Source organism: Drosophila serrata, unplaced genomic scaffold, assembly GCF_035046125.1.
Source record: "Drosophila serrata isolate PLE 108 unplaced genomic scaffold, ASM3504612v1 contig_276, whole genome shotgun sequence".
Classification (NCBI taxonomy): domain Eukaryota; kingdom Metazoa; phylum Arthropoda; class Insecta; order Diptera; family Drosophilidae; genus Drosophila; species Drosophila serrata.
The window spans coordinates 1,863,898-1,891,403 of record NW_028257174.1 but is presented as its reverse complement, the minus strand read 5'-3'; the positions used below and the strand labels follow the sequence as shown (position 1 = coordinate 1,891,403).

At 35.7% G+C, this 27,506-nt stretch overlaps 1 protein-coding gene across 12 annotated transcripts in view; it reads right to left on the bottom strand.

Moving 5' to 3' along the window:
* The window catches only part of C3G (C3G guanyl-nucleotide exchange factor), a 55,428-nt gene that overhangs the window by 8,395 nt on the left and 19,527 nt on the right, over positions 1-27,506 (bottom strand). For 4 of the 12 annotated variants that reach the window (XM_020948068.2, XM_020948074.2, XM_020948072.2 and 1 more), the window contains exons 1-3: positions 21,911-22,553; positions 325-909; positions 21-211 (exon numbers count right to left, since the gene is read on the bottom strand). In XM_020948068.2, coding sequence (XP_020803727.2) covers positions 21-211; positions 325-909; positions 21,911-22,103 — 969 coding nt within the window. In that variant the 5' untranslated portion in view covers positions 22,104-22,553. Of the gene's footprint in view, positions 1-20; positions 212-324; positions 910-6,811; positions 8,450-21,910; positions 22,554-27,506 lie in introns of those variants that run through there. The other 8 variants (XM_020948065.2, XM_020948066.2, XM_020948069.2 and 5 more) reach the window with 2 other exon arrangements.

Here is a 27,506-nt window from a genome sequence, read left to right as displayed (position 1 = left end):
TGATCTGTGATGAGACTCACCCGCACTGCATCCTCCAGGAGATCTATGACCTCGCGGACATTCTCATTGCTTAGGGAGGCGCACTCGCCGCTCTCCTCGGAGAGCATCACCTCATCGCAGAGCTTGATCAGCTTTCCCAGGCTCTGGTACACCTGCTGTGTGGCGGAGGTCATAATGGCACTGTTCTCGTTCAGCGTGTAGTTTTGTATAACTGCAAAGTAATCAATAATTAAATTAGTTAAATGATAAATTATACAAAATTCGAATTAATTCACAGATGCTGGGAGATTTGAAATCACTAAACCCATACCATCCAGGACTCACCCGAGTACATGCTGGCAATCGTCTCCAGGATCACCGTTCCATTACCCGGCAGCACCTCCAGCTTCTTCTTGAGTATAACGTCCCGGAAATGCTTGAGGGCATTGGAAATATCCTTGACATGCGTCTCCAGCGTTTGGGTGGATCGTTGCACCTCCTCGGTGGTGGGCGGCGGCTTGGTGCCATGCTTGGTGCGCGGACTATGCGGCGAATGGGATCGTCCCAGCGTATTGTTTGTGGTCCGCATCAGGGATATCTTTTCGATCAGGTCGTCCTTGAAGGAGCGCGCCCGTCGCGCCAATTTGGTACCCTTGAGGCTGTTCTTATGCCCCGACGAACCACTCTGGCCGCTTCCACTGAGATTTAATGGTGCCGGAGGCACTCCACCACGACTTCCAGGTGTTGATGGCTGCTGGTGATGTTGCTGCTGCTGCTGCTGGTGGTGATGGTTCTGGTGATGTGCTGCCGGTGGCGGGGTACACGCCGTGGAGTAGCCACCACTGTTGATGCTATTGTTGCTGCTGCTGCTGCAGCCGCCTCCACCGACCGAACAGGTGCCGGGCGTGGATGGAGAACTGATGCTGCCGTCTGCAAGGAGATCAAGAAATGAGAGAATTTATGAATAAGGAGTCGTTTATATTACTTAAATTATTCAATAACTCACGAGTCAGTAACTTAATTAAGATCATATTTAAGAAAAATTTTGATTATTAATTCTATATACCTTTTTCCCCTTACATTAAATAAGTAACTGGGAATTATGGAAGGCAAGTAAGACTTCATTAAATAGATGTACCCTATGTAGGAGTAGGGTATTATAATTTTAGTCAATAACTAAAAACTTAGTGAAGCAGTCATTTTCGACTCTATAAATCATATATAATATATTCTTGATCAGCATCAATTTTTTCGGTAAGATTAGCTAGAAAGATTCATGCTAAAATATATTTGATATTTCTAAATGTATAAAGTAATTTGCTTTAAGATATTTTTTATGGTTCACATTTAGATATATCAAACGACGATATTTGCGAAATATTTCTAATACAGATATATTTAATTTAACAATATTTAATTATATTTTTATCCATGAATTTACTCTTTTTCTTAGGAAAAAGCAATGGGAGTAGGAAATGCATTTTTAACTTCGTTAATTATCAAATAAAAAAAAAAAAAATAATAATAATAATAATAAAAACAAAAACGGAAGTATTTTTCAAATAAAAGATTTAAAAACAATACTTTAGCAATGCAAATTTAAACATTAAAAGCGTATTAAATGATTTAAATTAAAATTAATAAATTTAATTAATAAAATATAAATATGCCTATATTTCTCTGATTCCCACTCTCTGTGCCTCTCGCTCTCTGTCCCTCATTACCCCTACGGAGCTGCATGCCCCTTACTCTCGCTCTCTCTCTCTGTGCATCTCTAGAGATACCCCTTACGCTCCCGCTCTCAAGTTCTCTGTTCTCTTGCCTCGGAGCCTATAAATAGCGGGCTCTGCCGCCTTGCGCACCTCATTCCGTCGGTGGCGTCTCCAGTGTTAACATCTAGAGTGATAGTGATAGTGCCTGCCCTTCGACCCGAAAAATATGACGTGGCCCATGCACAATGTTTGGATGATTTGGATGAGGAAGAAGCTTGACTTGAAGGCACCGGAAATGTAAATCTACAATGACGAACACGGATAGCCACGTGTCCTCCACTGGGGTAAGTCTTTAGCATGCCAATTATATTATCTACATATATAGATACTAATTAAGTGATTAGGCCTAGGCCTAGAATCAGCTAGCTATGCATTTATTTACCAATTAGTTCCCTTATTAACAGCCTAACTTAAATATACTTTAACTTTACTATTACCATTACGATAATTTTAAAACTAACTCTGACTTTGGTAATACATTTTATTCAGGGTAGTATAACTTTAATCACAAGCTTGAAACTTAGTGAAGGCAACGTTTTCGACCCTATAAATCCCTATATATGCCTATAAATATTCTTGATCAGCATCAACAGGCGAATCTTATAGCTATATCCTGCCCAACAAAAATTTTTTTATTTAAATTTCCTATTTTTTGAAAAAAGGGTAAGGGGTAACATCGTTAACATTTAAAAAAATCGGCCAAAAATTAATCTTTTTTTATTCTCCAAATTACAATTAATGCATTTTTGGTTTATTTATGAGATTTTTAAAACCATGATTTTTTAAAAAAATAGGCATAAAAGTATAGGTAATATCGATTAAAAAATGGTATAGCCCCTTCACTCAGAAGCTTAAAAGAAAGTGAAGGAGTCATTTCCGACCCTATAAATCATATGAATTCTTGATTAGAATCAACAGGCGAATCTTTCTAGCTTTATCCAGCCGAGAGAAAATTTTTTCAAAAATTTCCCATTTTTTGAAAAAAAGGAAAGGGGTTACATCATTAAAATGTGCAAAAATCGGCCAAAAATTCACATTTTAAATGGGGTATGCAGCTTTGATAACCTGCTAAAAACTAACATAGGAACGCTTTCCGAATTGAAATTAAAACATTTTTGGCTTAGTTATGAGATTTTTAATTTATAAATATTAAGGCCCAATATTCTATAATCCTAAAAAAACAAAGACAGAATAGCTTTCAACATTGAGATCAATGCATCTTTGGCTTAGATCGATTTCACATTCGAACCCATAAACCTAACTAACTGCTTAGCTTCCTTCCTTGATTTAATATATTTTTAGTTTCATACATAATGATCATTTGATAAACTAAAACTAGGGTATTTTATTTATTTTAAATTCGAATAAATTAAGCTTAACGATATTTTTGATATTTCGCCGATTGATATAGTAATCACGATAATATTTTCCATATTTAAAATTCACACCAATTAAATATTACGATGTTATTAATATTGCAAATTCCTACACAAAGTTTTATGATATTTTCTATATTTAAATTTTCAATAAGTCAATTTTACGATATTTTCTAATGTTTACGTTTTTTGTTGAGCAGTTATAATGTATTTGATATTTCTAAATGTATAAAGTAATTTGCTTTAATTTATTTTTTATGGTATACATTTAGATATTTCTAACGACGAAATTTGCAATATTTCTAATACAGATATATTTAATTTAACAATATTTAATTATATTTTAATGCATGAATTTACTCTTTTTCTTGGGGAAAAGAAATGGGAGTAATTAATTATAAAATATAACAAAAATAAAAATAATAAAAAAAAACACAGAAAAACATAAGTATTTTTCAAATAAAAGATGTAAAAACAATACTTTAGCAATGCAAATTTAAACAATATAAGCGAATTAAATGATTTAAATTAAAATTAACAAATTTAATTAATAAAATATAAATATGCCTCTATTTCTCTGACTCCCACTCTCTGTGCCTCTCCCCCTCTCTCCCTCATTACCCCTACGGAGCTGCATGCCCCTTACTCTCGCTCTCTCTCTCTGTGCATCTCTAGAGATACCCCTTACGCTCCCGCTCTCAAATTCTCTGTTCTCTTGCCTCGGAGCCTATAAATAGCGGGCTCTGCCGCCTTGCGCACCTCATTCCGTCGGTGGCGTCTCCAGTGTTAACATCTAGAGTGATAGTGATAGTGCCTGCCCTTCGACCCGAAAAATATGACGTGGCCCTTGCACAACATTTGGATGATTTGGATGAAGAAGAAGCTTGACTTGAAGACACCGGAAATGTAAATCTACAATGACGAACACGGATAGCCACGTGTCCTCCACTGGGGTAAGTCTTTAGCATGCCAATTATATTATCTACATATATAGGTTAATTAAGTGATTAGGCCTAAGTCTAGAATCAGCTAGCTATGCATTTATTTACCAATTAATTCCCTCATTTCTGAATTTTAGTTAAAAGTTATGTATTAACAGCCTAACTTAAATATACTTCAACTTTACTATTACCTTTACGATAATTTTAAAACTAACCCTGACTTTGGTGATACATTTTATTCAGGGTAGTATAATTTTAATCACAAGCTTGAAACTTAGTGAAGGCAACGTTTTTGAACCTATAAATCATATATATTCTTGATCAGGATCAACAGGCAAATCTATAGCTATATCCTGCCCAACAAAAATTTTTTTATTTAAATTTCCTATTTTTTGAAAAAAGGGTAAGGGGTAACATCGTTAACATTTAAAAAAAATCGGCCAAAAATTAATATTTTAAATGGAGTATGCAGCTTTGTTAACCTGCTAAAAACAAACAAAGGAACGCTTTCCGAATTGAAATTAAAACATTTTTGGCTTAGTTATGAGATTTTTAATTTATAAATATTAAGGCCCAATATTCTATAATCCTAAAAAACAAACACAGAATAGCTTTCAACATTGAGATCAATGCATCTTTGGCTTAGATCGATTTCACATTCGAACCCATGAACCTAACTAACTGCTTAGCTTAGCTTAGCTTCCTTCCCTGATTTAATATATTTTTAGTTTCATACATAATGATAATTTGATATTTCCACATTCGACGTCTAAAACTTTAGGGTATTTTATTTATTTTAAATTCGAATAAATTAAGCTTTACGATATTTTTGATATTTCGCCGACTGATATAGTAATCTAGATATTTTCCATATTTAAAATTCACATATACAAAGCATTATGATATTTTCTATATTTAAATTTGTAATATATAAAATTTTACGATATTTTCTAATGTTTATAAATGAAACTTAAAGATATTTACGTTTTTCGTTGAGCACTTATAATATATTTGATATTTCTAAATGTATAAAATATTTAAATTTAAGAAATTTTTTTATAGTATACATTTAGATATGTATATCAAACGACAATATTTGCAACAGAAACACGAAAGTATTTTGCAAATAAAAGATGTAAAAACAATACTTTAGCAATACAAATTTAACCAATATAAGCGAATTAAATTATTTAAATTAAAATTAACTAATTTAATTAATAAAATATAAATATGCCTATATTTCTCTGATTCCCACTCTCTGTGCCTCTCGCTCTCTGTCCCTCATTACCCCTACGGAGCTGCATGCCCCTTACTCTCGCTCTCTCTCTCTGTGCATCTCTAGAGATACCCCTTACGCTCCCGCTCTCAAGTTCTCTGTTCTCTTGCCTCGCAGCCTATAAATAGCGGGCTCTGCCGCCTTGCGCACCTCATTCCGTCGGTGGCGTCTCCAGTGTTAACATCTAGAGTGATAGTGATAGTGCCTGCCCTTCGACCCGAAAAATATGACGTGGCCTTTGCACAACATTTGGATGATTTGGATAAAGAAGAAGCTTGACTTGAAGACACCGGAAATGTAAATCTACAATGACGAACACGGATAGCCACGTGTCCTCCACTGGGGTAAGTCTTTTGCATGCCAATTATATTATCTACATATATAGATACTAATTAAGTGATTAGGCCTAGGTCTAGAATCAGATTTGGTGATACATTTTGCTATAAGATTATACCCTATACCCTATCAGGGTATTATAATTTTAATCACAAGCTTGAAACTTAGTGAAGGCAACGTATCCGACCCTATAAATCATATATATTCTTAATCAGCATCAACAGGAAAATCTTTCCAGCTATATCCGTCCAAGAAAATATTTTTTTCAGATATTATCATCATCAGATATTAGCATCAGATGCCCAGTAAGTCTAGTGATTGTCAATAATCATATATATTTCAATTTGGCATTAAAGTCATATTTAAATAATTATACAAATAATAAAAAAATTTAAATTTTCAAAAGTCTTAAAAGGGAGTTACGTTTATAAATTTGCTAAAAAAAAATCTACATCCTGAAGTTAGCTGTTTTTCTTGTTTCTTATATTGTTGCCAGAGAATAATTTGTATAATTATTAATGGAATGTAATTCTAAACACACATTTGATTAGTTTACAGCTGCTACGCTTGGCCATAAACTCGAGAAATATTGTTATTGGATGCCAATGACATCATGATTTCCATGTTAAATATATGTACATATGTGTATATATATTTTTTATTTGTTAATGCAGCCAGTTTATTCTTGACTTTTGCCAAATTCCGCAAAACTAATATTGCCAAAAATTTAGAGCACAACCGATATGCAGCATTCTTAAACAATAAAGGGAAATAGCTTTTACTTCCATTCTTCGATTAAATCTTATAAATATTTATGTATATATAAATATAGAACGTTTCGCCTTAATATATATCCCTTAATTCAAAATATAAAAAGCACGACTACTGATTGAGTGAGGCCTGTTTCTTGCCACCACTTGAGCTCCACTTATTGGCCAAAATGTAGTACAATTACTGATTAATGCCTTGTAAATAAATGCCTTTGCAATAATTAGAGCTAAGAAATGCACATTTGCCAAATAAAATTGCATTCCTTGGTGGTCCAATCGACTCGCTGAGGCGTTTCGTTTGGAACTTTTTCAAATGGTGAAGGAGGAGGAGCTGGAGCTGGATCCAGCAGCTTTCACTTACGGCATAATAGCGAATTCTTGTGCGGCACTAGACCAAGTGTTGGGGAGTCCATTGCCAGTGGAATCGCTGGCGTTGATAGCGCCAATCGTGCCAGCTTTTTGTATTTGCGCCGTCTGTGGAATTTAATGCTATGCAACGTGTTGCCGCTAGTGTTGCTGCTGATGTTGCTGTTATTGTTGCTATCTCGCGGCGACCATGATTGCCGCTGATGCTGATGCGGATGATAGTGCTGATGATGCTGATGATACTGATGATGATGTTCATCATCTCTGGGAGCCGCTTTGGTAGCTCGGCTGGCTTTGGGATCTACGGGATGCGACGGCGGCAGCTGCTTGAGCGTGTACGAGTAGACATGCCAGCGGTCAGCGAGCGCACAGTCGCTCAAAAAAGATTCATCAAACTGCGGCATAACGTTGCATAATGACAACAACCCAACGAATACTTATGTGAAACAGCAACAGCAACAAAGGCGAAAGCATACGCATAACATCACCAATTTGTCGCGTCTTTCGTATATTATGTTTTTGTTTTATTTTGTTTTGCTTGTCGATAGATTTCACCAAATTCCGATAGGTAATAGGAGAGCGACACACGATTAACGATTGCAGCACCTTGGGACTGTTTTCGGTTATTTAACGCACTCAGATGGTCATGCTTATAAGGGAGTTGCCAAAACTCTTTGAAAAATAATATATTTCACCGATTAACTATAGTTGTTGTTTGATATTATTGATATTTGTTACTATCTGGGCATTCTTTAAGCAGATTTGAGGCTTGTGTATCAGTATTTTTATCGTTTTCATACAATTTGCACCATATTATATTAATAGGTTATTTATTTAGATGATTATCAATATATATCCTTGGTTGTTTTTGTAATCCAACGTTGAGGTCTCTTCACTATTTATGATTTTAATAATAGTAACAATAGCACCAAATTTTAATCTATTGATTTATATTTGACTTATATCATCTGAAAGATTGCCATTTTTGAGACCTTCTTCACACTCTTTAAGTGCAATTTCCGCACTTTTCTAATCGATTTTCAGGCACAAGCAACAGTTTGATTGATTCAATCACCGATAACCGATACGTTAATATATATACTGGACTTTCTGTGCAATTTCTTTCACTTTCAAGAGCAATTTGAGGCTCTTTTTCTTTATTTTTGCTATTGTATTTGTTTTTTATTTTTCCATCGCTTACACGACGACCACGATGACGGCCCCCGCACACTCTCGCCAATCTCTGGCACGCTGGCCTCTGGGTGAGATGTTGATTAAATAAATCACAAATAAAAATGATTATATTTAGACGCTGCCTGCTGATGGTGTTGGAGATGACTATGGGCTATGGATATGGCGATGCTGTGGCGATGTTGTTGCTGCTGCTGCTGCTGCTGTCGTCAGCTGTCGCCCGCCGGTTGCCCGTTGTGGTTGTCGTTGCCGTAGTTGTCGACGACTGGAAAGCGCACTGAACTATGAAAATCCGCAAAACGGCAAACGGCGACGACGACAACGACTGATGTCCGAGTTGGAGTCCGCGACAGAGACCGCTAACGCTAACCAACCGGCCAACGGCAATGGCAACACATTAGCAGCAGCAGCAGCAGCAGCAGCAGCAGCAGCAGCAGCAACATTGGGGGATTGGGAGCGGGAGCGAGTGCCGCAGAAGAGCAGCAAATGGCACTTGTCCACCTGGCTGGCTCTGCCTCTGACTTGGTCACTCTCCTGATCTCTCCTGCCGCTCTGCTATTTCTCTCCCTCTCTCTCTCTCTCTCCATAATTTCTCTCAAAGAAAATAAAAAATAATGAAAACAGGGCCAACAAAAACGTGCAAATCATTGAATAGCCACAAAATAGAGATAGGAATTTCTATTGGAAATTCAAATTTGAGTGCAAAAAAAATATAGTTATTAATAAAATTAAGGTTTAGTGGGATGGTATACAACAGGGATAAAGGAAAATATATATATCCTGTCAATATATTCGATATATATAAATATAATTAACCCAAAAATGCATTAATTTTAATTCGGAAAGCATCCCTAAGCTAGTTTTTGCTAGATTAATAAATCTTCATACTCAGTTAAAATTTAATAATTTGGATTTTTTTTAAATTTAAAAATGGGGGTTACATCGATAAATTTAAAAAAATTAAAATTTTTAACATTTTAAACTGAGTATTTCCATTTTTCGAAAAAATTGAAAAATTTTGTTTTCTGCCGGAGATGGCTAGATCGATTCACCTGTTGATGCTAATCAAGAATATATAGGGTCGGAAATGACTCCTTCACTTTCTTTAAAGCTTCTGACTGAATCGATATTACCTATATTTTTATGCCTATTTTTAAAAAATCATGGTTTTAAAAATCTCATAACTAAGCCAAAAATGCTTTAATTTCAATTCATAAAGCGTTCCTATGTTAGTTTTTAGCAGGTTAACAAAGCTGCATACTCCATTTAAAACGTGAATTTTTGGCCGATTTTTGCAAATTTTAATGATGTAACCCCTTTTCTTTTTTCAAAAAAATGGGAAATTTGTGAAAAAATTGTTTCTCGCCCGGATTAAGCTAGAAAGATTCGCCTGTTGATGCTGATCAAGAATATATATGATTTATGGGGTCGGAAATGACTTCTTCACATAGTATTAAGCTTCTGACTGATATTATAATACCCAGCAAGGGTATTAAAATAGTAAACTAAATTCCCCTTAAATTAAACCAAAAACTACATAAATTATATAGAAACTTGGTATTAAAAATAGATATTTATCCTAAAAATAGAAGAAAGTAATATAATACTACAGAAACCTGATATTTTAACTTGAATTTAATGCCTGATTTGTTGCTCTAAAGTGTTATTTATTTCTCGCTGTGCAGCCTTCAGATTGTCTTTTATTTCTTCCACCTGGGATGCTGCTGCTGGCATCTCTCTCCCATTTGCTCTGGCTCTCTCTCTTCATATTACTACCAATTATCAATCAGCTGGCACACCTGAAAGAGCACCGCTCCAGGTGGGGCAGAGGGTGTGCAGGGCTGTGACAGTGATTAGGGGGGAGGGAAAAAAGGGGGCGGCAGAGGCGACTCTGGGGCGGATTTGTTCAATTCGCAAGTGGCGCTCGTGACTTGCCTTGGAAATGAGCTACAGTGGTTGTTGCTGCTGCTGCTGTTGCTGCTGTTGCTGCTGCGCAACTGGGCGAAAATCGAAGGCGTCGCCAAAAAGTCAAAACCAAATACAGGCCACTGCAAAGGCGAGCACAAATCGAGAAAAACCCAGCAAAAGTGGCAACTAAAATATATAGACAACACAAAAACAAAAAAAACCCAATCATTGAGCACTTTTGTCAAGGTTAATGCCAATGCCACCAAAACCGTTAAGGGTAATGGGTTAAATGGGACCAATATATACCCCCAAAAATCGGGGGCTTAAAATAGAAAATGAAACAAAAGCAATGAAATAAAGGTAAAGGCTATATACTACATATATCCCCCCCTCAAGGTCATTGGTTGCTAACGTTATCAAAGCAACGAAACGTATTTAATTTGCCACTGATAGGGCTTTAATCGGTTAGCCAAGCGGGACTTCCTGCCCTCTTAATATATACATATATATATATAACATATAAACAATCTACTCTCCACCAAGATAATGATTATTGAAAACCGGAAACCGGAATTATATACCAATCTATAGCTGTAGATGTAGCTGTAGCAAGTATTAAGTAGGTAAGTAAGACCAGGTAATCAGACAAACGTGAGGGAGTTACTCTGAATTTGTGTATGATAAACTATAGCAACAATTATAACCGATTAATTCTTGGTTTATATATTATTATTAATAGGTATTGCCAAGCTATAGCGGTTAAGCATTGGCTGAAATGTCTTTCTTTTAGCCAAATTCCAAGTTCCCTGCTAAAGTGCAACACATTTCTCTTTTCATAGTTTTTTTTTTTTTTGTTGGGGTCGGGTTGCCTTTGGGCCAATTCCAATTACTTGCCACGCCCACACTCCCCTCTAGCCACCTAAGACGTTTCAGGCATTACAAGTCACGTTCACCCAATTAATTAATGGCACACCGCAGAAATGGGGAAATGCTACGACGACGACGCGACCCAAACTCAAATCCAAAAACCAAAGAAACCAAAAAAGTAACCCCAAACTTGATATCACCTCCCGGCAGCAGCAACAAAAAGCGAACTGCACAATCGAGTTGCCGCGAGACGAGAGCCACTTTGCATGATTAGGAAATTGGATCAGGCAACGGAGCACCCGGAGTGGGTTCGAGCCACCGAGCGGGTTGGACAAGTCGACTCTGGGAGTCGATCAAGAGGTGATTTCGAATTCTGGTTCTGGCCAAAAAAAAAATACACAAGATAAGAACGAAACTACAAAGAGTTAAGACAGTGAGACCTCACTAGCGCAAAAATATGGGAAGTATTTTATAAGGAATTAAATTTCACTCTGAGAATATTTTAAGCCGTATTTATAAGGTATTACAGGGGAACTAAATGGTATTCCCAAGTTAAAGCTTTTCCCTTTAGTTTATACTAATAGTTCCCTTAGATTAAGATCTATAAAACAAAAACTTGGTTTGCCTTTTGATGCTGATCAACAATTACTCCTTCATTTAGTTTTAAGCTTCTGACTGAAGGTGCAATACCATTTTTTAATCGATATTACCTATATTTTTATGCCTATTTATTAAAAAATCATAGTTTTAAAAATCTCATAACTAAGCCAAAAATGCTTCAATTCCAATTCGAAAAGCGTTCCCATGTTAGTTTTTAGCAGGTTAACAAAGCTGCATACTCCATATAAAATGTGAATTTTTGGCCGATTTTTGCAAATTTAAATGATGTAACCCCTTTCCTTTTTTTCAGAAAATGGGAAATTTCTGAAAAAAAAATTTCTCGGCCAGATAAAGCTAGAAAGATTCACCTGTTGATTCTGATCAAGAATATATATGATTTATAGGGTCGGAAATGACTCCTTCAGTGTGTTTTAAGCTGCTGCCTGAAATGATAATACCTTGTAAGGGTATTAAATCGAGCTAAGATAAATATTTTTAATATTTTATTTGGTAATGATAAATTCAAAATTAATACTTCAAGATACTATTCATTTTTATTATTAGTGACTATATATATAGTATATATATAATTATTCAAAGAATATGCCAGATAAGTTCTACTGTATCTTAGAGATACAAAAACTGGGCTAGGCGGATTTAAAGAAACTGTCAAACGGCGAAGGAATAAAAAGGGGAAAAGAGGAGAAACCGGGGGAGGAGGAGGAGGAGGAGGAGATGACACCAAATTGGTAAATTGGTAATTGGCACACCCGATGAAGACCATGATAGTGAAGATCGTTCATAAAATCCACATCGGCGGAGGCATCATCGTCATAATAATGCCGTTGGCTCGTGTATGCAAAGTCCTCGGGTCTCTCGGGCCTCTCAACTTGACCAATATTTGCTAGTCTCTTCTCCTGACCAGTTTCAATGTTGCTGTTATTGTTATTGTTATTGTTATTGCGGCTCTAACCAGTTTTTTTTAGCTTTTTTTTTTTAATTTTTTAAGAAGGAGAGAGGGCCGCCCGTTTGAGAGTAAACCCATTAGCGAGAGCGGCCACGAAAACGCGAAATGTAAAACGAAAACAAAACAAAAAACGGTTGAAAAAAAGCAATACAACAAAAAATAAATAAATAAACACTGTAAGAAATATTTGTATTCTTTGAAACAAAACAAGAGAGGAAACTAACTTTGTGGAACGGAAAAGCAAATTTGTTTGGTGAAGATTGTTTGAAAGAAACACCTTTTTATGCTGATCAATAATATATAATAAAATAATATATATAATATAATAATCTTGCAAAGCATCAAACATCATTAAACAAAAATTTTGAAACTAAATAATAATATTTTCTATCTCTTAATTCCGCTTTATCTTTCTCTCTCTTTTCCTAATTGTTTCGATATGTCTATCCCTCTCTGAGTTTCTCTTGAGAAATCACCTCTCTCTGCCTATCACTTTCTCTCTCTCTCTTACTTTCTCTGTTCTCTGGGACACTATAAATACAGGGCACTGGCGAAGCGCTGACCTCATTCTGTTCGCAGCCTCCCAAGTGTTAACATCTATAGTGATAATGGAAGCGATAGTGCCTGAGCAATGCAATAATACATCTGGATAACCAGGATAAAGCCCACTTCGATGATACTAACATAAATGGAAGTCACCAAGAATAGCTCTACACTCTGGAAGGAATTAAGCAACGATGAAAAGGACTACGGTAAGTCTTATCCATGAAAATTATATCATTCATTATATATACATATAAATATATATATTACTATACTATATATACATTGCTTCATATATAAACCACATAAATTCTTTTTATAAAATTTCTCTCTGTGCTAACATCTTTATTTTTGATGTTTAAATTTCAATCCTTCAAAGCTCTTTATTTCTTGCAGTGCACAAAATGTGAAATGCTGAATGAATGGGCACACACAGAGAGCACAACAGCAGAGCCACAAGGAAAACAACAAATAAATAAAACAAGAGCCGAGGAATTTCAGTTTTAGTTTGCTTGGAATGCTATGCTTTCTAACTGCCGCGATCGCGATAGTTCCTGAACATACAAACATAGCAAACAAACAAACATATCAGCACTTGTGGTACCCCCAGGGGGAGTGTGCAATCAAAAAATATAAAACAAAAGCGAAAAAAAACACCCAATAAAACTGAAAATCTGCTTCACATTGAGCAGAGCAATAACAAAAAATGGCAACTAAATGACATAATCATTGTGGAAACACAAACGACAAACATGCTGATTTTCAATGCAAATAAAACACACAATTGCGAGTAGTTAATAAAATTAATAAACTAAAGCTGCTGCACACATATACGTAGTTAGTTAGTTACATATGTATTAATTAAGGGCAGCTATTTAAGGCATAAGTCATAAAGTCAGGGTTTCAATGAACCCCACAGCATTAAGTTGGCTCAAACACTTTCGGTCAAGATAATTTACATTATCTGAAGGTTAAAAGCATAAGGGAGATTCTAATCGTAACACAGAGATTGTTTTAATAATAGGACAATTAAAAAAATAACATTATTCAAATAAATATTAAAAGCATTTAAGAAAACGTTAGGCATTTCGTATCGATATTTTTATATGACAATTTGTTTGGCAAATCAAAGTTTAAAAAACTCAAAATTATAACCCCTTATTTTTTCCAAAAAATTTGATATTTTTGAAAGTTAAGTATGAAAATGCAATAAAAAGCCTATAAAGAAAATCATAATCTCTGTAGTATAAATGTATACGAAAAGATGTCCTTTCCATTGACCCTATTCTTCTGGTTCTATTTCCTTGACCACTGCTGTTGATACCTAGTAAATTAGCACTCGGTACAGCATTTCTGTTAATTGTCAACTAACTGAATGTTATGGCGTTGTCAGGTTGTCGCCTTGCTAGTCTCATGTTATCATGTTCGGCTGTTAAGCGTATGTTAATTCGATTGTGGAGAAGTAATATGACCAATTTCGGTTGTTTGTTTTCACTTGTGACACATCGTTAATAGGCTACATATGTACATACATTGTTTATTATTTATAACTTGTAGTAATAAATAACAAACAAGGCTTAGTATTTCTCCCCGTGTGTAGGCTATATAATAATCTCAGGTGTGTCTGTTGTCGTTTTCTAAGGGCTCAAGTGGATCCCATTTCCATTTGACAATCTCTGATTTATGCATGAGCATGGGTCATCGAGTGATCACGATCACGACAGGTTTTCATGCCGGTAAAATACATAAAAAACTGCATCGAATGACACACACGCATACCTATACACTTTTTGGGGCCATAATATGCACTGAGAAAAAGTATCAGCTTTATTCTTAACTCAATATTTGAATAATTGTTATGGTTAAATAAAATAAAGGTAATACTTTGATCTAAATATAATTATGTAGTGTTTTTCACCATTAATATTTTATTATTTGAATTATAAATGACTATTTAATATTGAAATAAATGTTATAGTTATATGACAAGGTAATATTTTGATTGAATATTTATTATTTTCAGAACTTTAACTTTACAGAGCAAAGATTTGAAATCTATTTAAAATTCTATATAAAAACAAATTTAATCCACAAATAACTCGATATATAATAACATATTTATTTATAAAATTAAATTTCCCATGAATAATGATCAAATTGGATGACTATTTCTTTGTCTGTTCAATGAAGTGGTGTGTGTGTGTTACAGTGACCACTAAGAGGAAACTCCTTAGGCCTTTGCCTTTTGCCCTTGCCCTTGCCCTTTTCCACCCCCCCTCTGCCACAGATGACGTCACGCGCAGGTGCTGTCATCGGACAAGTATTTTGTATTCTGTATTTTTTCTTATTTTGTATTCGGAATGCCATAGGAACAGCAGCATTTGAACACAGTTCTCGAATTCTCTTCGAAAGCTCAATTGAGACGAGAGAGTGAGGGAACAATACACTCTACACACAACACACAGCAGCAACACAACAACAACAACAACACAACAACAATACACAAAAAACACAATACACAATGCCAGTGAATTGTTGAATTATACATCATCGTGTTTTATAATTTACTCGGCCCTCGATTACTCACTCAAGAATTGTCGTTTGCTTCTTCGTTTGTTTCTTTATTGTGTTTGTTCTCTTGGTTAATTTCTTTTTGTTACTATTTATTTATTATTTAACTTTTCACCACACAAAAACAAAACACTCCTATGTATTTCCTACATTTCCGATACGTTTAGCTCCGTTTCTGTTCCGTTCTGCTCCCGGCAACGGTTAGATAACTTTTGAGCGGCGGCCCATCGTCATAATTAATAAGGCGCTGCCAGAAAAACCAGCGACAACAACAAGGGAATGGCACAACAAAAAACAACAACAAATATAACAAAAAACAACAACAGAAAAAAATAAAAGAAAAACTCTCAACGCAGCGTAAACGAAAACGAAACTACACATTTTTTTAATGCACTGCAGGAAAAATTACAGCGATATCTTGACAAATTAATAGAAATCCTTTTAAAGCAATTTATTTACTTGACTTTCTATTAAATACATTTATATATCTCTCTCTCTGCGAGTTAAATAAACTTTGATTCACTTAATACCAAAGTTTTACTTGTTCGTATATTCCTCAACTTATGCTTGTAAACAAATACAAATGATTCACTTTTACAAATGTTTCAAATTACGGAAAAATAAATGACTTTAGTCAGAGAAATAAGTATACATCAATTGGTAATGAATCATCAATAATGACACTTGTGACACATTTGCTAAGTAAAATGATGATCTTTCCTGAATAATTAAATACTGATAAGAATTCTAATCAGATTTTTGCATTAATATAATTGATTATAATCAGTTAATTGATTGACCTTTTAATAAATTATTCTTATAAGGGAATTTCGCGACAAAAGTCACTGATTATTAGTGACGAAATATATTCTAAGTTGCATTCATTAAAAATCCTAATCAATCCTTGTATTATTTATGGGATTTTCATAAAACTATTTAGATTTAAGGCTTTATTTGTCAACTAAATCTATTTCTTTTTGTATATCTAATTATATATGTATATTTTCTCTCTGTGTAGAAGGGGTGTATGGGTGTATGGTATATGGGGGGCTATTTTTTAATGCCTACTCCATAAGCAGAAAAGCCAAAACAAAAACGAAGCGAGGCTGAGAAGCCCGTGGAGAATTGGGAGCGATGACGATGTCGTCGTCGTCGTCGTCGTCGGTGACGTTATAATGGTGACAACCGCCGATGACGATGCGTGTGTGTGTGTGTGTATTTGTTGTGCGTGCGCGTGGGAGTGGGTGTGGGTGTGGGTGTGGGTGGGTGAGCAGGGAAACTAGATGAGGAAAAGACTAAGGTACCCCTCCTATTCTTCTCATGCTCTAGCTCCAACTATTGGAACAAACAATGAGAAAACTATGACAAAATAAATGCAATTTAGTTAAGAAAGTAAAAAGGATTTCGATTTAATTATACATTATATAAAAAGCTATATATATTGGGAGTATGTCAGCAAAGGAAAACTAAACTAGCAAATATGTGAGGTCCAAAAGAAAATTACATCGTTACATTGTTAAAATTTGCAAAAATCGGCCAAAAACTAACATTTTAAATTGAGTATGGAGCTTTGTTAAACTGCTAAAAACTAATTTAGGAACACAATTGAAATTAATAAATTTTTGGCTTAGTTATGCATTTTTGAAACTTTGATTTGTCACACAAATTTTCGTATTTTATGCAATTGCAAACTGAAAAATTAGTTTCCCTCTGGTTTTTCTTATATTTCCTTAATTTCAAAATACATTTTGTGATCAAATTTGGTAAATAAAACTCTTACTCTTAAAATTCCTTAAATCCATAAGGTGTTGCTTACTGTAGATAAACTTGGCTTTGGAATATTACACTCCGAGTGGGTACCTGGTACCAAAAACAAAGCAGTAATTACTTAATCCAATGCTGTGGTTGGCCATCGATCGAAAGTTTTGCAAATTAATCGCAGCAATAAATCCGATTATCAAACTAAATGGAAATGCTTAAATGTGATTTGGGGTGAATACCCCCGGCTCTGGCGCCCAATTAATTTGGATTTCTCAATTCTCAATGAAATGCTCGCTGGCTCATTCGATGGCTCTTTCACTTTCGGTTCAAGCCAACGGACAATAAATGAATGGGAATGAAATCTTCCAATTCAATTCGATGGCTTTGGATTCGGTTTTCAGTTTTCTGTTTCAGCTTAAAAAAAAAAAAAAGAAATAAAAAACGGGGCTTATGAACAAACCCAAACAATTCCAAACCACTTGCAGCTGGCCGCACAATGTAACTGTCCAATAGACACGCTTCGAAAACTCTGGCCAGAAAGCAAAACAGACCGAAAGCCAAAAGAGTCAGAAAGTCAGGCAGGCAGAAAGAAAGAAAGAATGAAAGTTTTGCCAACAAGTACACGAGGAGAAGGGGGGAAGTGAGGGAAGACTTTTGGGCGGCCAGGTGAACAATTATGACATAGACATAGTGTTGACAGACACGACGATATGATACCACATTATACGATCCGAGTTGGAAAACGAAATGCATAGGAAAGCAAAAGTGCTGAATGGCAATTGTGTAAGTGAAAATTACAAAGGCAGTTTAAAGAAGCCCACAATTTAGTTGACAAAACACATGAGTGTGGTGTGTTACCTAGTAGAGGGAAAGCGCCATTTCATACGTGACCATAGAGCCACAACAACCCACCAGCAACACCACCTGACACCTGACAATGGTCTTACTGCTGGCCCAAAGCCAGAGTCAAGATTTCACTTGGGCGCCACACACACACACATCTTGCATTTACCATTATCCATCCTACCATTTTCCACTTTTCCATCTGCCCATCTTTCAGTCCATGTCCATGTAACCATCAACCCACCAACCCATCTACCCATCTACCCACTTGTGATGACCACACAGAGATGACCCGCAGCAAGTCACCTTTAAAGGTGTCCAAACACATAAACATAAACAAGCAAAGATATGGCTTACCACCGTTGACCTTATACTTTCGAGTATATGTGAATGTATATACAAAAAAAACAAGAGCACTTGATATGAGAGAAGGGATACCATGATTTCAGATTGCATAAGCAACATTTGATCTCAAATATCATCTTACTGTTTCTACATAAAATAAATACTTTATTTAATACAAGATTATAGCTGATTTTTATCAGATTAAATTCCTAGGGAATCAATCGTTGTGTAAATATTTAAATGAAACTTTATAATAAGCATGTACTTCTAGGTAAAAAAGTAAGTAAACAAAGCCATAAGCCAGAGATGCTTCTTAATTACTATATTATATAGTATCTTGGCAAATACTTCCACTCCAGTTTCCAGACTTTAGCAACAAATGTAGATAAATAAATGCTGTTTCCATTAAAGCCTTTCAATTTGTAATGGGAATAAATATGTACATATAAGTACTCTGTTTTGAAACATTGCCACTGACACAAGTGGTCTACATTTCCCTTTGACTCTGCCGCTATATCTTTATCCATCTCTATCTTAATCGCTGTTCATTTCAATTAAATAATTTTCCAACTCAAGACAACAACAAAAAATAAAACATAGAGGCATCTGTTCGGCCTCGACTCCCGAGCAAACCCACTCCAGTGGCAGTGGCAGTGGCAACGCCCCCGTGGATTGTTCTCCAAGGTCAGGGTCAAAGACGGGCGCAGGCAATCGAGCCAATTCCCGGTAGAGTAGCCTTTGACCCGGCAGCTTCCCAGTTCGCCAGCTTGCACCAACATCTTGCAACGCATGTTCACCTATCAGCCGCAAGCGGACGCAAATTATTCCCAGGAATTGCAGTCGGAATTCGCCTTTGACCCCTGGCTACAGCCACTGCTCCTGAGTTCCCGGATTCCTGGTAACCCGGCAGTCGCCTTTGTGCTCTTTGTCAACATGCAAGTGGCAAGGTGGCAAGCTGGCAAGTGGCAAGTTGGCCAGTTGGCCAGTTGGCAAGTGGACACAGTGGCTTCCGCCTTGGCCACAAAGCCATCAATCCCTGACACTTGTACAGTAGTAGCTCCTCTCTCTTTGTTTGGCCAGAGAACAGAGTACATTCCCGGGAAATAAGTTTTCACTTTGGAAATATACATTTGCCGCCGCCAATAAAAGAGACATGGCAACTATTTGAAAAGGTCAAACAAGCAGATTTTTCTCACAGGATCATATGGAGGTGGAGGGAGGATACCAACCAGGTCTATTTCCATCCTTGCCCACAAACCGAAAGTTTAAAGTTCAGACAAATAAGACATGTTTCCTGGAAACAGGAATTACACATGAAAAGGGGAGCTTAATGAATAACTTTTCCAAGTATTACATTTTCTAATAATATTCATTTCGATTTCTCTTGAGAATTTCCTTATTTGTGGTTATAGATTTGATTTAGAATAGATTAGTATTTTCTTTTGCACACATATTTTCCAATTAATGTTTCTAGGAACTCTTTTTTTTATTTTCTCTGGCTTTCAAGTGAAAAAAGTAAATTCGCTGCGGCAACAGGTGACCGAGGAAAGCAAGCCAGCTTCCTCCCTATTAGAAAGTGCAGCAAGCATAGTGAAAGCCAAACACGAAATTGTTCAATCAACAACAATTAAACAAAACCCTTTTCATCTTCTCCACACACAAATCTCCCATTTACATTTACATTTACATTTTATGTACATTTCCATCTCGTTGTTCGGCGGGGAATCTTTTCATTCGTTTGCTGCATGCCAAAATGTCGTAGGCACACACACTCTACACACTCCCCACACACACACACCTCATCACATCACATCACATCACATCACAAAATGCTGACAATCCCAACAATGTGGACGGACATGTGTTGACACAGACTAAGGCAGAGTGATTAGATTAGATACGATACCATTTCATACCATATCAGATCGGGTTAGGAATAAACATCAAGCACGTAACAGCGAATGATATTAGGCTTGTGTATTCTGTACAATATTAATTATTAAATATGTAATATCCAATATATCCAATATCTAATATTCATAATAATAATAATGTTCAATATTCAGTATCAATCATATCACTATCCACATATACATATATCCTTAATCGTTATCTAGAAAATGCCAATTTTATGGCCTAGCATCCTGTTCTGCCTTCATAAATCAATCAAAATGTGGAATACATAAGAACTAAAAGCCAATATCAAATTTATGGGAATATTATTCATGTTAAAATCAGGTAAGCAAAATACTAGATCAATTAATTTTGCAATTTTTATTTAAAATTAAATAATTTAATCATTTATTTTTCACTTTTATAGAGAGAGGATAAAATTCTGATGAACAAATTCCCATAGAGTTCATTTTGAGCTCTTCAAATTGGAAACCCCTAGGCATAAGAATGGAAAACGGTTATTTCCCAATAAGTATTTTACTTATCAGAGCTAAAACCCCATTGAAATTACTTTCAGAACAGAACAGTGTACGCCCTACAAAAACCGTAATATATCTTAATGTGTCAGATGGCCAATTTATCGGCAATTGATACATCTTCGATCCGATCCGATCCGATGCGATCTGAACCGATCCGATTCGATGATACTGTGACTGCCTTGGCTACTTGGGATTCTTCGATCAATTTGCTCGATTATGCGCGCCTAATTCTGAGGCAATTGCGATTGTGGCTGGGAAATGATGATTTGTCCGTCGTCGTTTCCATTATTCCATTATTCCCATTATCTCGACGAATGATCGCATTCCACATTCCACATTCCAGAGAGCTCCGCACATTGCTATCTCTGTTCTGGCTTCTAGCTATCTCTGTCCCGTGCTCAAGGCCATTACATATTCAACTGGAAGTGGAAGTGGGGGAAGCAGTCGAACTGGAAGTGGAAATGGAAATGGAAACTGGGGACTACTGGGACTGGCAATTGTTTTGTTTTTGTGTGTTTTCGATTGGAAAATCGCACATACACAAAAGAAAATCCACAGCAAGAAATGATCATACGAGATACTTGTGTTTTTTAAGGATTTAAAAAAATCCCGACTTTGATCTTGAAACGAACGAGCAGGGACATTAGGCTTTTGTGCTTTCGCGATAAGAATAATGATAAATTACCTTGTGAACACCCAGAGAATTTTTGGACGAAGTTCCCGATTGCAATTTCTCCAAAATAAAGTAAATAAATGATATTTTAGCAAGAGACTATTAATGAACTCCTTGTAAAAAATTATTTATTAAGCCCCTGTAAATAATCCTTATTATGTTCTTAAAAAATCACTAGAAATGCCTTTAGTTTGAATAAAATTCTATAAACAGTCACTGAAGTAGCTTTGTTTTGTCTATATGGTTGCACTTATTTGTTGTATAATAAAAAACAGGTGCCAGAGCTTACCAAGAATTATTATTTCTATTTAACTACTCCCTTCTCTATATAAATTAGCTTTTTATTTTTTGTGGTGCACACACACTCTCTATGATTTTTGCAGAGGTACGTACGCATATTGGTGGCTCCATTGAGGCGCTGATCGATGGTGGAGGGCATGGCGGGATCTCCCACGCCAATGCCCATTAAACCCATTCCGGAACCCGGTCCCATGTCCATTGCATCATCGGCACTGGCAGCCCGATTAAAGGGTCGCGGTTTGCGATTTTTAAAGCGCAGGCGCAGCTCAGTGTTGAGAACGCGCATGGTTTCTGTATTTTTGTATGTTTCTTTTTCTGTGGCGGAAATCGATTCGAGGGGTTATAATATATTATTGTTGTTGGGGCGCGGGAATTGGAGCAAACGCATCAGCGACTCCAACTCAATTTGCGGCGCAAATCGATCGAAATCGATCGCTTCTCGATCACTGATCACTCACTCTGAGCACTCGAAAATAACAAAGCAAATAGGCGTTCAATGAATTTCAGTATCAATGAATGAATGAACGGGGTATCGCCCCCTAATGATATCACTGTGCCGCGATACTAGGGTCTCTCTTAGTAACATTAACTAAAACCATAGCATTTATTCGCAGTTCGATTTGCTTTTCTTTATTCGGGGTGCAGCGAGCTGAGGCACCCACCGGTGTTGTGAATATTTCGCGTGCGACTGACTGACTGACTCAGTCGGTGAGCGGAGAGCCAACTGAGCCAGCAAAGCCCACCCAACCCAACCCAGTCAACCCAACCGCTGAGCCACCGAACCCCACCGAGCGAGCGGCGGTTCCAACTCGCGAGCGGTAACAATAAGCAGCGGTGATGAGCGGCGTCGCCGTCACTTTTACAATCTAATCGCTGCCGCGGCCAATGGGCAGAGCAGAGCAGAGCAGAGCAGAGCAGAGAGCCATCAGAGCTGAGGCCTTAGCTAGCTCTATAAATCCTATTTAGCACCTATTCAGTTTGGCTTAAATCCCATTTAATTTTGGTATAAACCTAGACTTGATATATATCTTGTAATATTTGGTATCAAAAAATGTATCTCAAGCTTTGCAAGCACACAACTTGGTAACTTGACGTATACGTAATATTATGGTAGGAAAAAGAGTGGTTAGTGTTTCTTATACAGTATTTCTGATTTTCCTTTCAGGTATGTGGCTTAAGTAAAGAAAAATGCCGTCAGAGCCGAGGCTAGCTTTGTTAACGCCTGTTGCACTTTCATAGCTGGCTCAAAATAACAATTAAATGTATATAAATTTCAGTTTGAGATGTTTATTTTGAGCAGGCTAATAAAACTGCCTAATGTTCACAGGGTCGGAAATGACTCCTTCACTTTCTTTTAAGCTTCTGAGTGAAGGGGCTATACCATTTCTTAATCGATATTACCTATATTTTTATGCCTATTTTTTAAAAAAATCATGGTTTTAAAAATCTCATAACTAAGCCAAAAATGCTTTAATTTCAATTCGGAAAGCGTTCCTATGTTAGTTTTTAGCAGGTTAACAAAGCTGCATACTCCATTTAAAACGCAAATTTTTGGCCGATTTTTGCAAATTTTAATGATGTAACCCCTTTCCTTTTTTTCAGAAAATGGGAAATATCTGAAAAAAAATTTTCTCGGCCAGATAAAGCTAGAAAGATTCGCCTGTTGATTCTGATCAAGAATACATATGATTTATAGGGTCGGAAATGACTCCTTCACTTTCTTTTAAGCTTCTGAGTGAAGGGGTTATACAATTTTTTAATCGATATTACCTATATTTTTATGCATATTTTTTATAATAAATCATGGTTTTAAAAATCTCATAACTAAGCCAAAACAGGTATAATTTCAAATCGGAAAGCGGCCGTAGGTTCATTTTGAGCAGGCTAATAAAACTGCCTAATGTTCACAGGGTCGGAAATGACTCCTTCACTTTCTTTTAAGCTTCTGAGTGAAGGGGCTATACCATTTCTTAATCGATATTACCTATATTTTTATGCCTATTTTTTAAAAAAATCATATAGCTAAGCCAAAACAGGTATAATTTCAAATCGGAAAGCGGCCGTAGGTTCATTTTGAGCAGGCTAATAAAACTGCCTAATGTTCACAGGGTCGGAAATGACTCCTTCACTTTCTTTTAAGCTTCTGAGTGAAGGGGCTATACCATTTCTTAATCGATATTACCTATATTTTTATGCCTATTTTTTAAAAAAATCATGGTTTTAAAAATCTCATAACTAAGCCAAAAATGCTTTAATTTCAATTCGGAAAGCGTTCCTATGTTAGTTTTTAGCAGGTTAACAAAGCTGCATACTCCATTTAAAACGCAAATTTTTGGCCGATTTTTGCAAATTTTAATGATGTAACCCCTTTCCTTTTTTTCAGAAAAGGGAAATTTATGAAAAAAATTTTTCTCGGCCAGATAAAGCTAGAAAGATTCGCCTGTTGATTCTGATCAAGAATATATATGATTTATAGGGTCGGAAATGACTCCTTCACTTTCTTTTAAGCTTCTGAGTGAAGGGGCTATACCATTTCTTAATCGATATTACCTATATTTTTATGCCTATTTTTATAAAAAATCATGGTTTTAAAAATCTCATAGCTAAGCCAAAACAGGTATAATTTCAAATCGGAAAGCGGCCGTAGGTTCATTTTGAGCAGGCTAATAAAACTGCCTAATGTTCACAGGGTCGGAAATGACTCCTTCACTTTCTTTTAAGCTTCTGAGTGAAGGGGCTATACCATTTCTTAATCGATATTACCTATATTTTTATGCCTATTTTTTAAAAAAATCATGGTTTTAAAAATCTCATAACTAAGCCAAAAATGCTTTAATTTCAATTCGGAAAGCGTTCCTATGTTAGTTTTTAGCAGGTTAACAAAGCTGCATACTCCATTTAAAACGCAAATTTTTGGCCGATTTTTGCAAATTTTAATGATGTAACCCCTTTCCTTTTTTTCAGAAAAGGGAAATTTATGAAAAAAATTTTTCTCGGCCAGATAAAGCTAGAAAGATTCGCCTGTTGATTCTGATCAAGAATATATATGATTTATAGGGTCGGAAATGACTCCTTCACTTTCTTTTAAGCTTCTGAGTGAAGGGGCTATACCATTTCTTAATCGATATTACCTATATTTTTATGCCTATTTTTATAAAAAATCATGGTTTTAAAAATCTCATAACTAAGCCAAAACAGGTATAATTTCAAATCGGAAAGCGGCCGTAGGTTCATTTTGAGCAGGCTAATAAAACTGCCTAATGTTCACAGGGTCGGAAATGACTCCTTCACTTTCTTTTAAGCTTCTGAGTGAAGGGGCTATACCATTTCTTAATCGATATTACCTATATTTTTATGCCTATTTTTAAAAAAAATCATATAGCTAAGCCAAAACAGGTATAATTTCAAATCGGAAAGCGGCCGTAGGTTCATTTTGAGCAGGCTAATAAAACTGCCTAATGTTCACAGGGTCGGAAATGACTCCTTCACTTTCTTTTAAGCTTCTGAGTGAAGGGGCTATACCATTTCTTAATCGATATTACCTATATTTTTATGCCTATTTTTTAAAAAAATCATGGTTTTAAAAATCTCATAACTAAGCCAAAAATGCTTTAATTTCAATTCGGAAAGCGTTCCTATGTTAGTTTTTAGCAGGTTAACAAAGCTGCATACTCCATTTAAAACGCAAATTTTTGGCCGATTTTTGCAAATTTTAATGATGTAACCCCTTTCCTTTTTTTCAGAAAAGGGAAATTTATGAAAAAAATTTTTCTCGGCCAGATAAAGCTAGAAAGATTCGCCTGTTGATTCTGATCAAGAATATATATGATTTATAGGGTCGGAAATGACTCCTTCACTTTCTTTTAAGCTTCTGAGTGAAGGGGCTATACCATTTCTTAATCGATATTACCTATATTTTTATGCCTATTTTTATAAAAAATCATGGTTTTAAAAATCTCATAGCTAAGCCAAAACAGGTATAATTTCAAATCGGAAAGCGGCCGTAGGTTCATTTTGAGCAGGCTAATAAAACTGCCTAATGTTCACAGGGTCGGAAATGACTCCTTCACTTTCTTTTAAGCTTCTGAGTGAAGGGGCTATACCATTTCTTAATCGATATTACCTATATTTTTATGCCTATTTTTATAAAAAATCATGGTTTTAAAAATCTCATAACTAAGCCAAAACAGGTATAATTTCAAATCGGAAAGCGGCCGTAGGTTCATTTTGAGCAGGCTAATAAAACTGCCTAATGTTCACAGGGTCGGAAATGACTCCTTCACTTTCTTTTAAGCTTCTGAGTGAAGGGGCTATACCATTTCTTAATCGATATTACCTATATTTTTATGCCTATTTTTTAAAAAAATCATGGTTTTAAAAATCTCATAACTAAGCCAAAAATGCTTTAATTTCAATTCGGAAAGCGTTCCTATGTTAGTTTTTAGCAGGTTAACAAAGCTGCATACTCCATTTAAAACGCAAATTTTTGGCCGATTTTTGCAAATTTTAATGATGTAACCCCTTTCCTTTTTTTCAGAAAAGGGAAATTTATGAAAAAAAATTTTCTCGGCCAGATAAAGCTAGAAAGATTCGCCTGTTGATTCTGATCAAGAATATATATGATTTATAGGGTCGGAAATGACTCCTTCACTTTCTTTTAAGCTTCTGAGTGAAGGGGCTATACCATTTCTTAATCGATATTACCTATATTTTTATGCCTATTTTTTTAAAAAATCATGGTTTTAAAAATCTCATAGCTAAGCCAAAACAGGTATAATTTCAAATCGGAAAGCGGCCGTAGGTTCATTTTGAGCAGGCTAATAAAACTGCCTAATGTTTACAGGGTCGGAAATGACTCCTTCACTTTCTTTTAAGCTTCTGAGTGAAGGGGCTATACCATTTCTTAATCGATATTACCTATATTTTTATGCCTATTTTTATAAAAAATCATGGTTTTAAAAATCTCATAACTAAGCCAAAACAGGTATAATTTCAAATCGGAAAGCGGCCGTAGGTTCATTTTGAGCAGGCTAATAAAACTGCCTAATGTTCACAGGGTCGGAAATGACTCCTTCACTTTCTTTTAAGCTTCTGAGTGAAGGGGCTATACCATTTCTTAATCGATATTACCTATATTTTTATGCCTATTTTTTAAAAAAATCATGGTTTTAAAAATCTCATAACTAAGCCAAAAATGCTTTAATTTCAATTCGGAAAGCGTTCCTATGTTAGTTTTTAGCAGGTTAACAAAGCTGCATACTCCATTTAAAACGCAAATTTTTGGCCGATTTTTGCAAATTTTAATGATGTAACCCCTTTCCTTTTTTTCAGAAAAGGGAAATTTATGAAAAAAATTTTTCTCGGCCAGATAAAGCTAGAAAGATTCGCCTGTTGATTCTGATCAAGAATATATATGATTTATAGGGTCGGAAATGACTCCTTCACTTTCTTTTAAGCTTCTGAGTGAAGGGGCTATACCATTTCTTAATCGATATTACCTATATTTTTATGCCTATTTTTTAAAAAAATCATGGTTTTAAAAATCTCATAACTAAGCCAAAAATGCTTTAATTTCAATTCGGAAAGCGTTCCTATGTTAGTTTTTAGCAGGTTAACAAAGCTGCATACTCCATTTAAAACGCAAATTTTTGGCCGATTTTTGCAAATTTTAATGATGTAACCCCTTTCC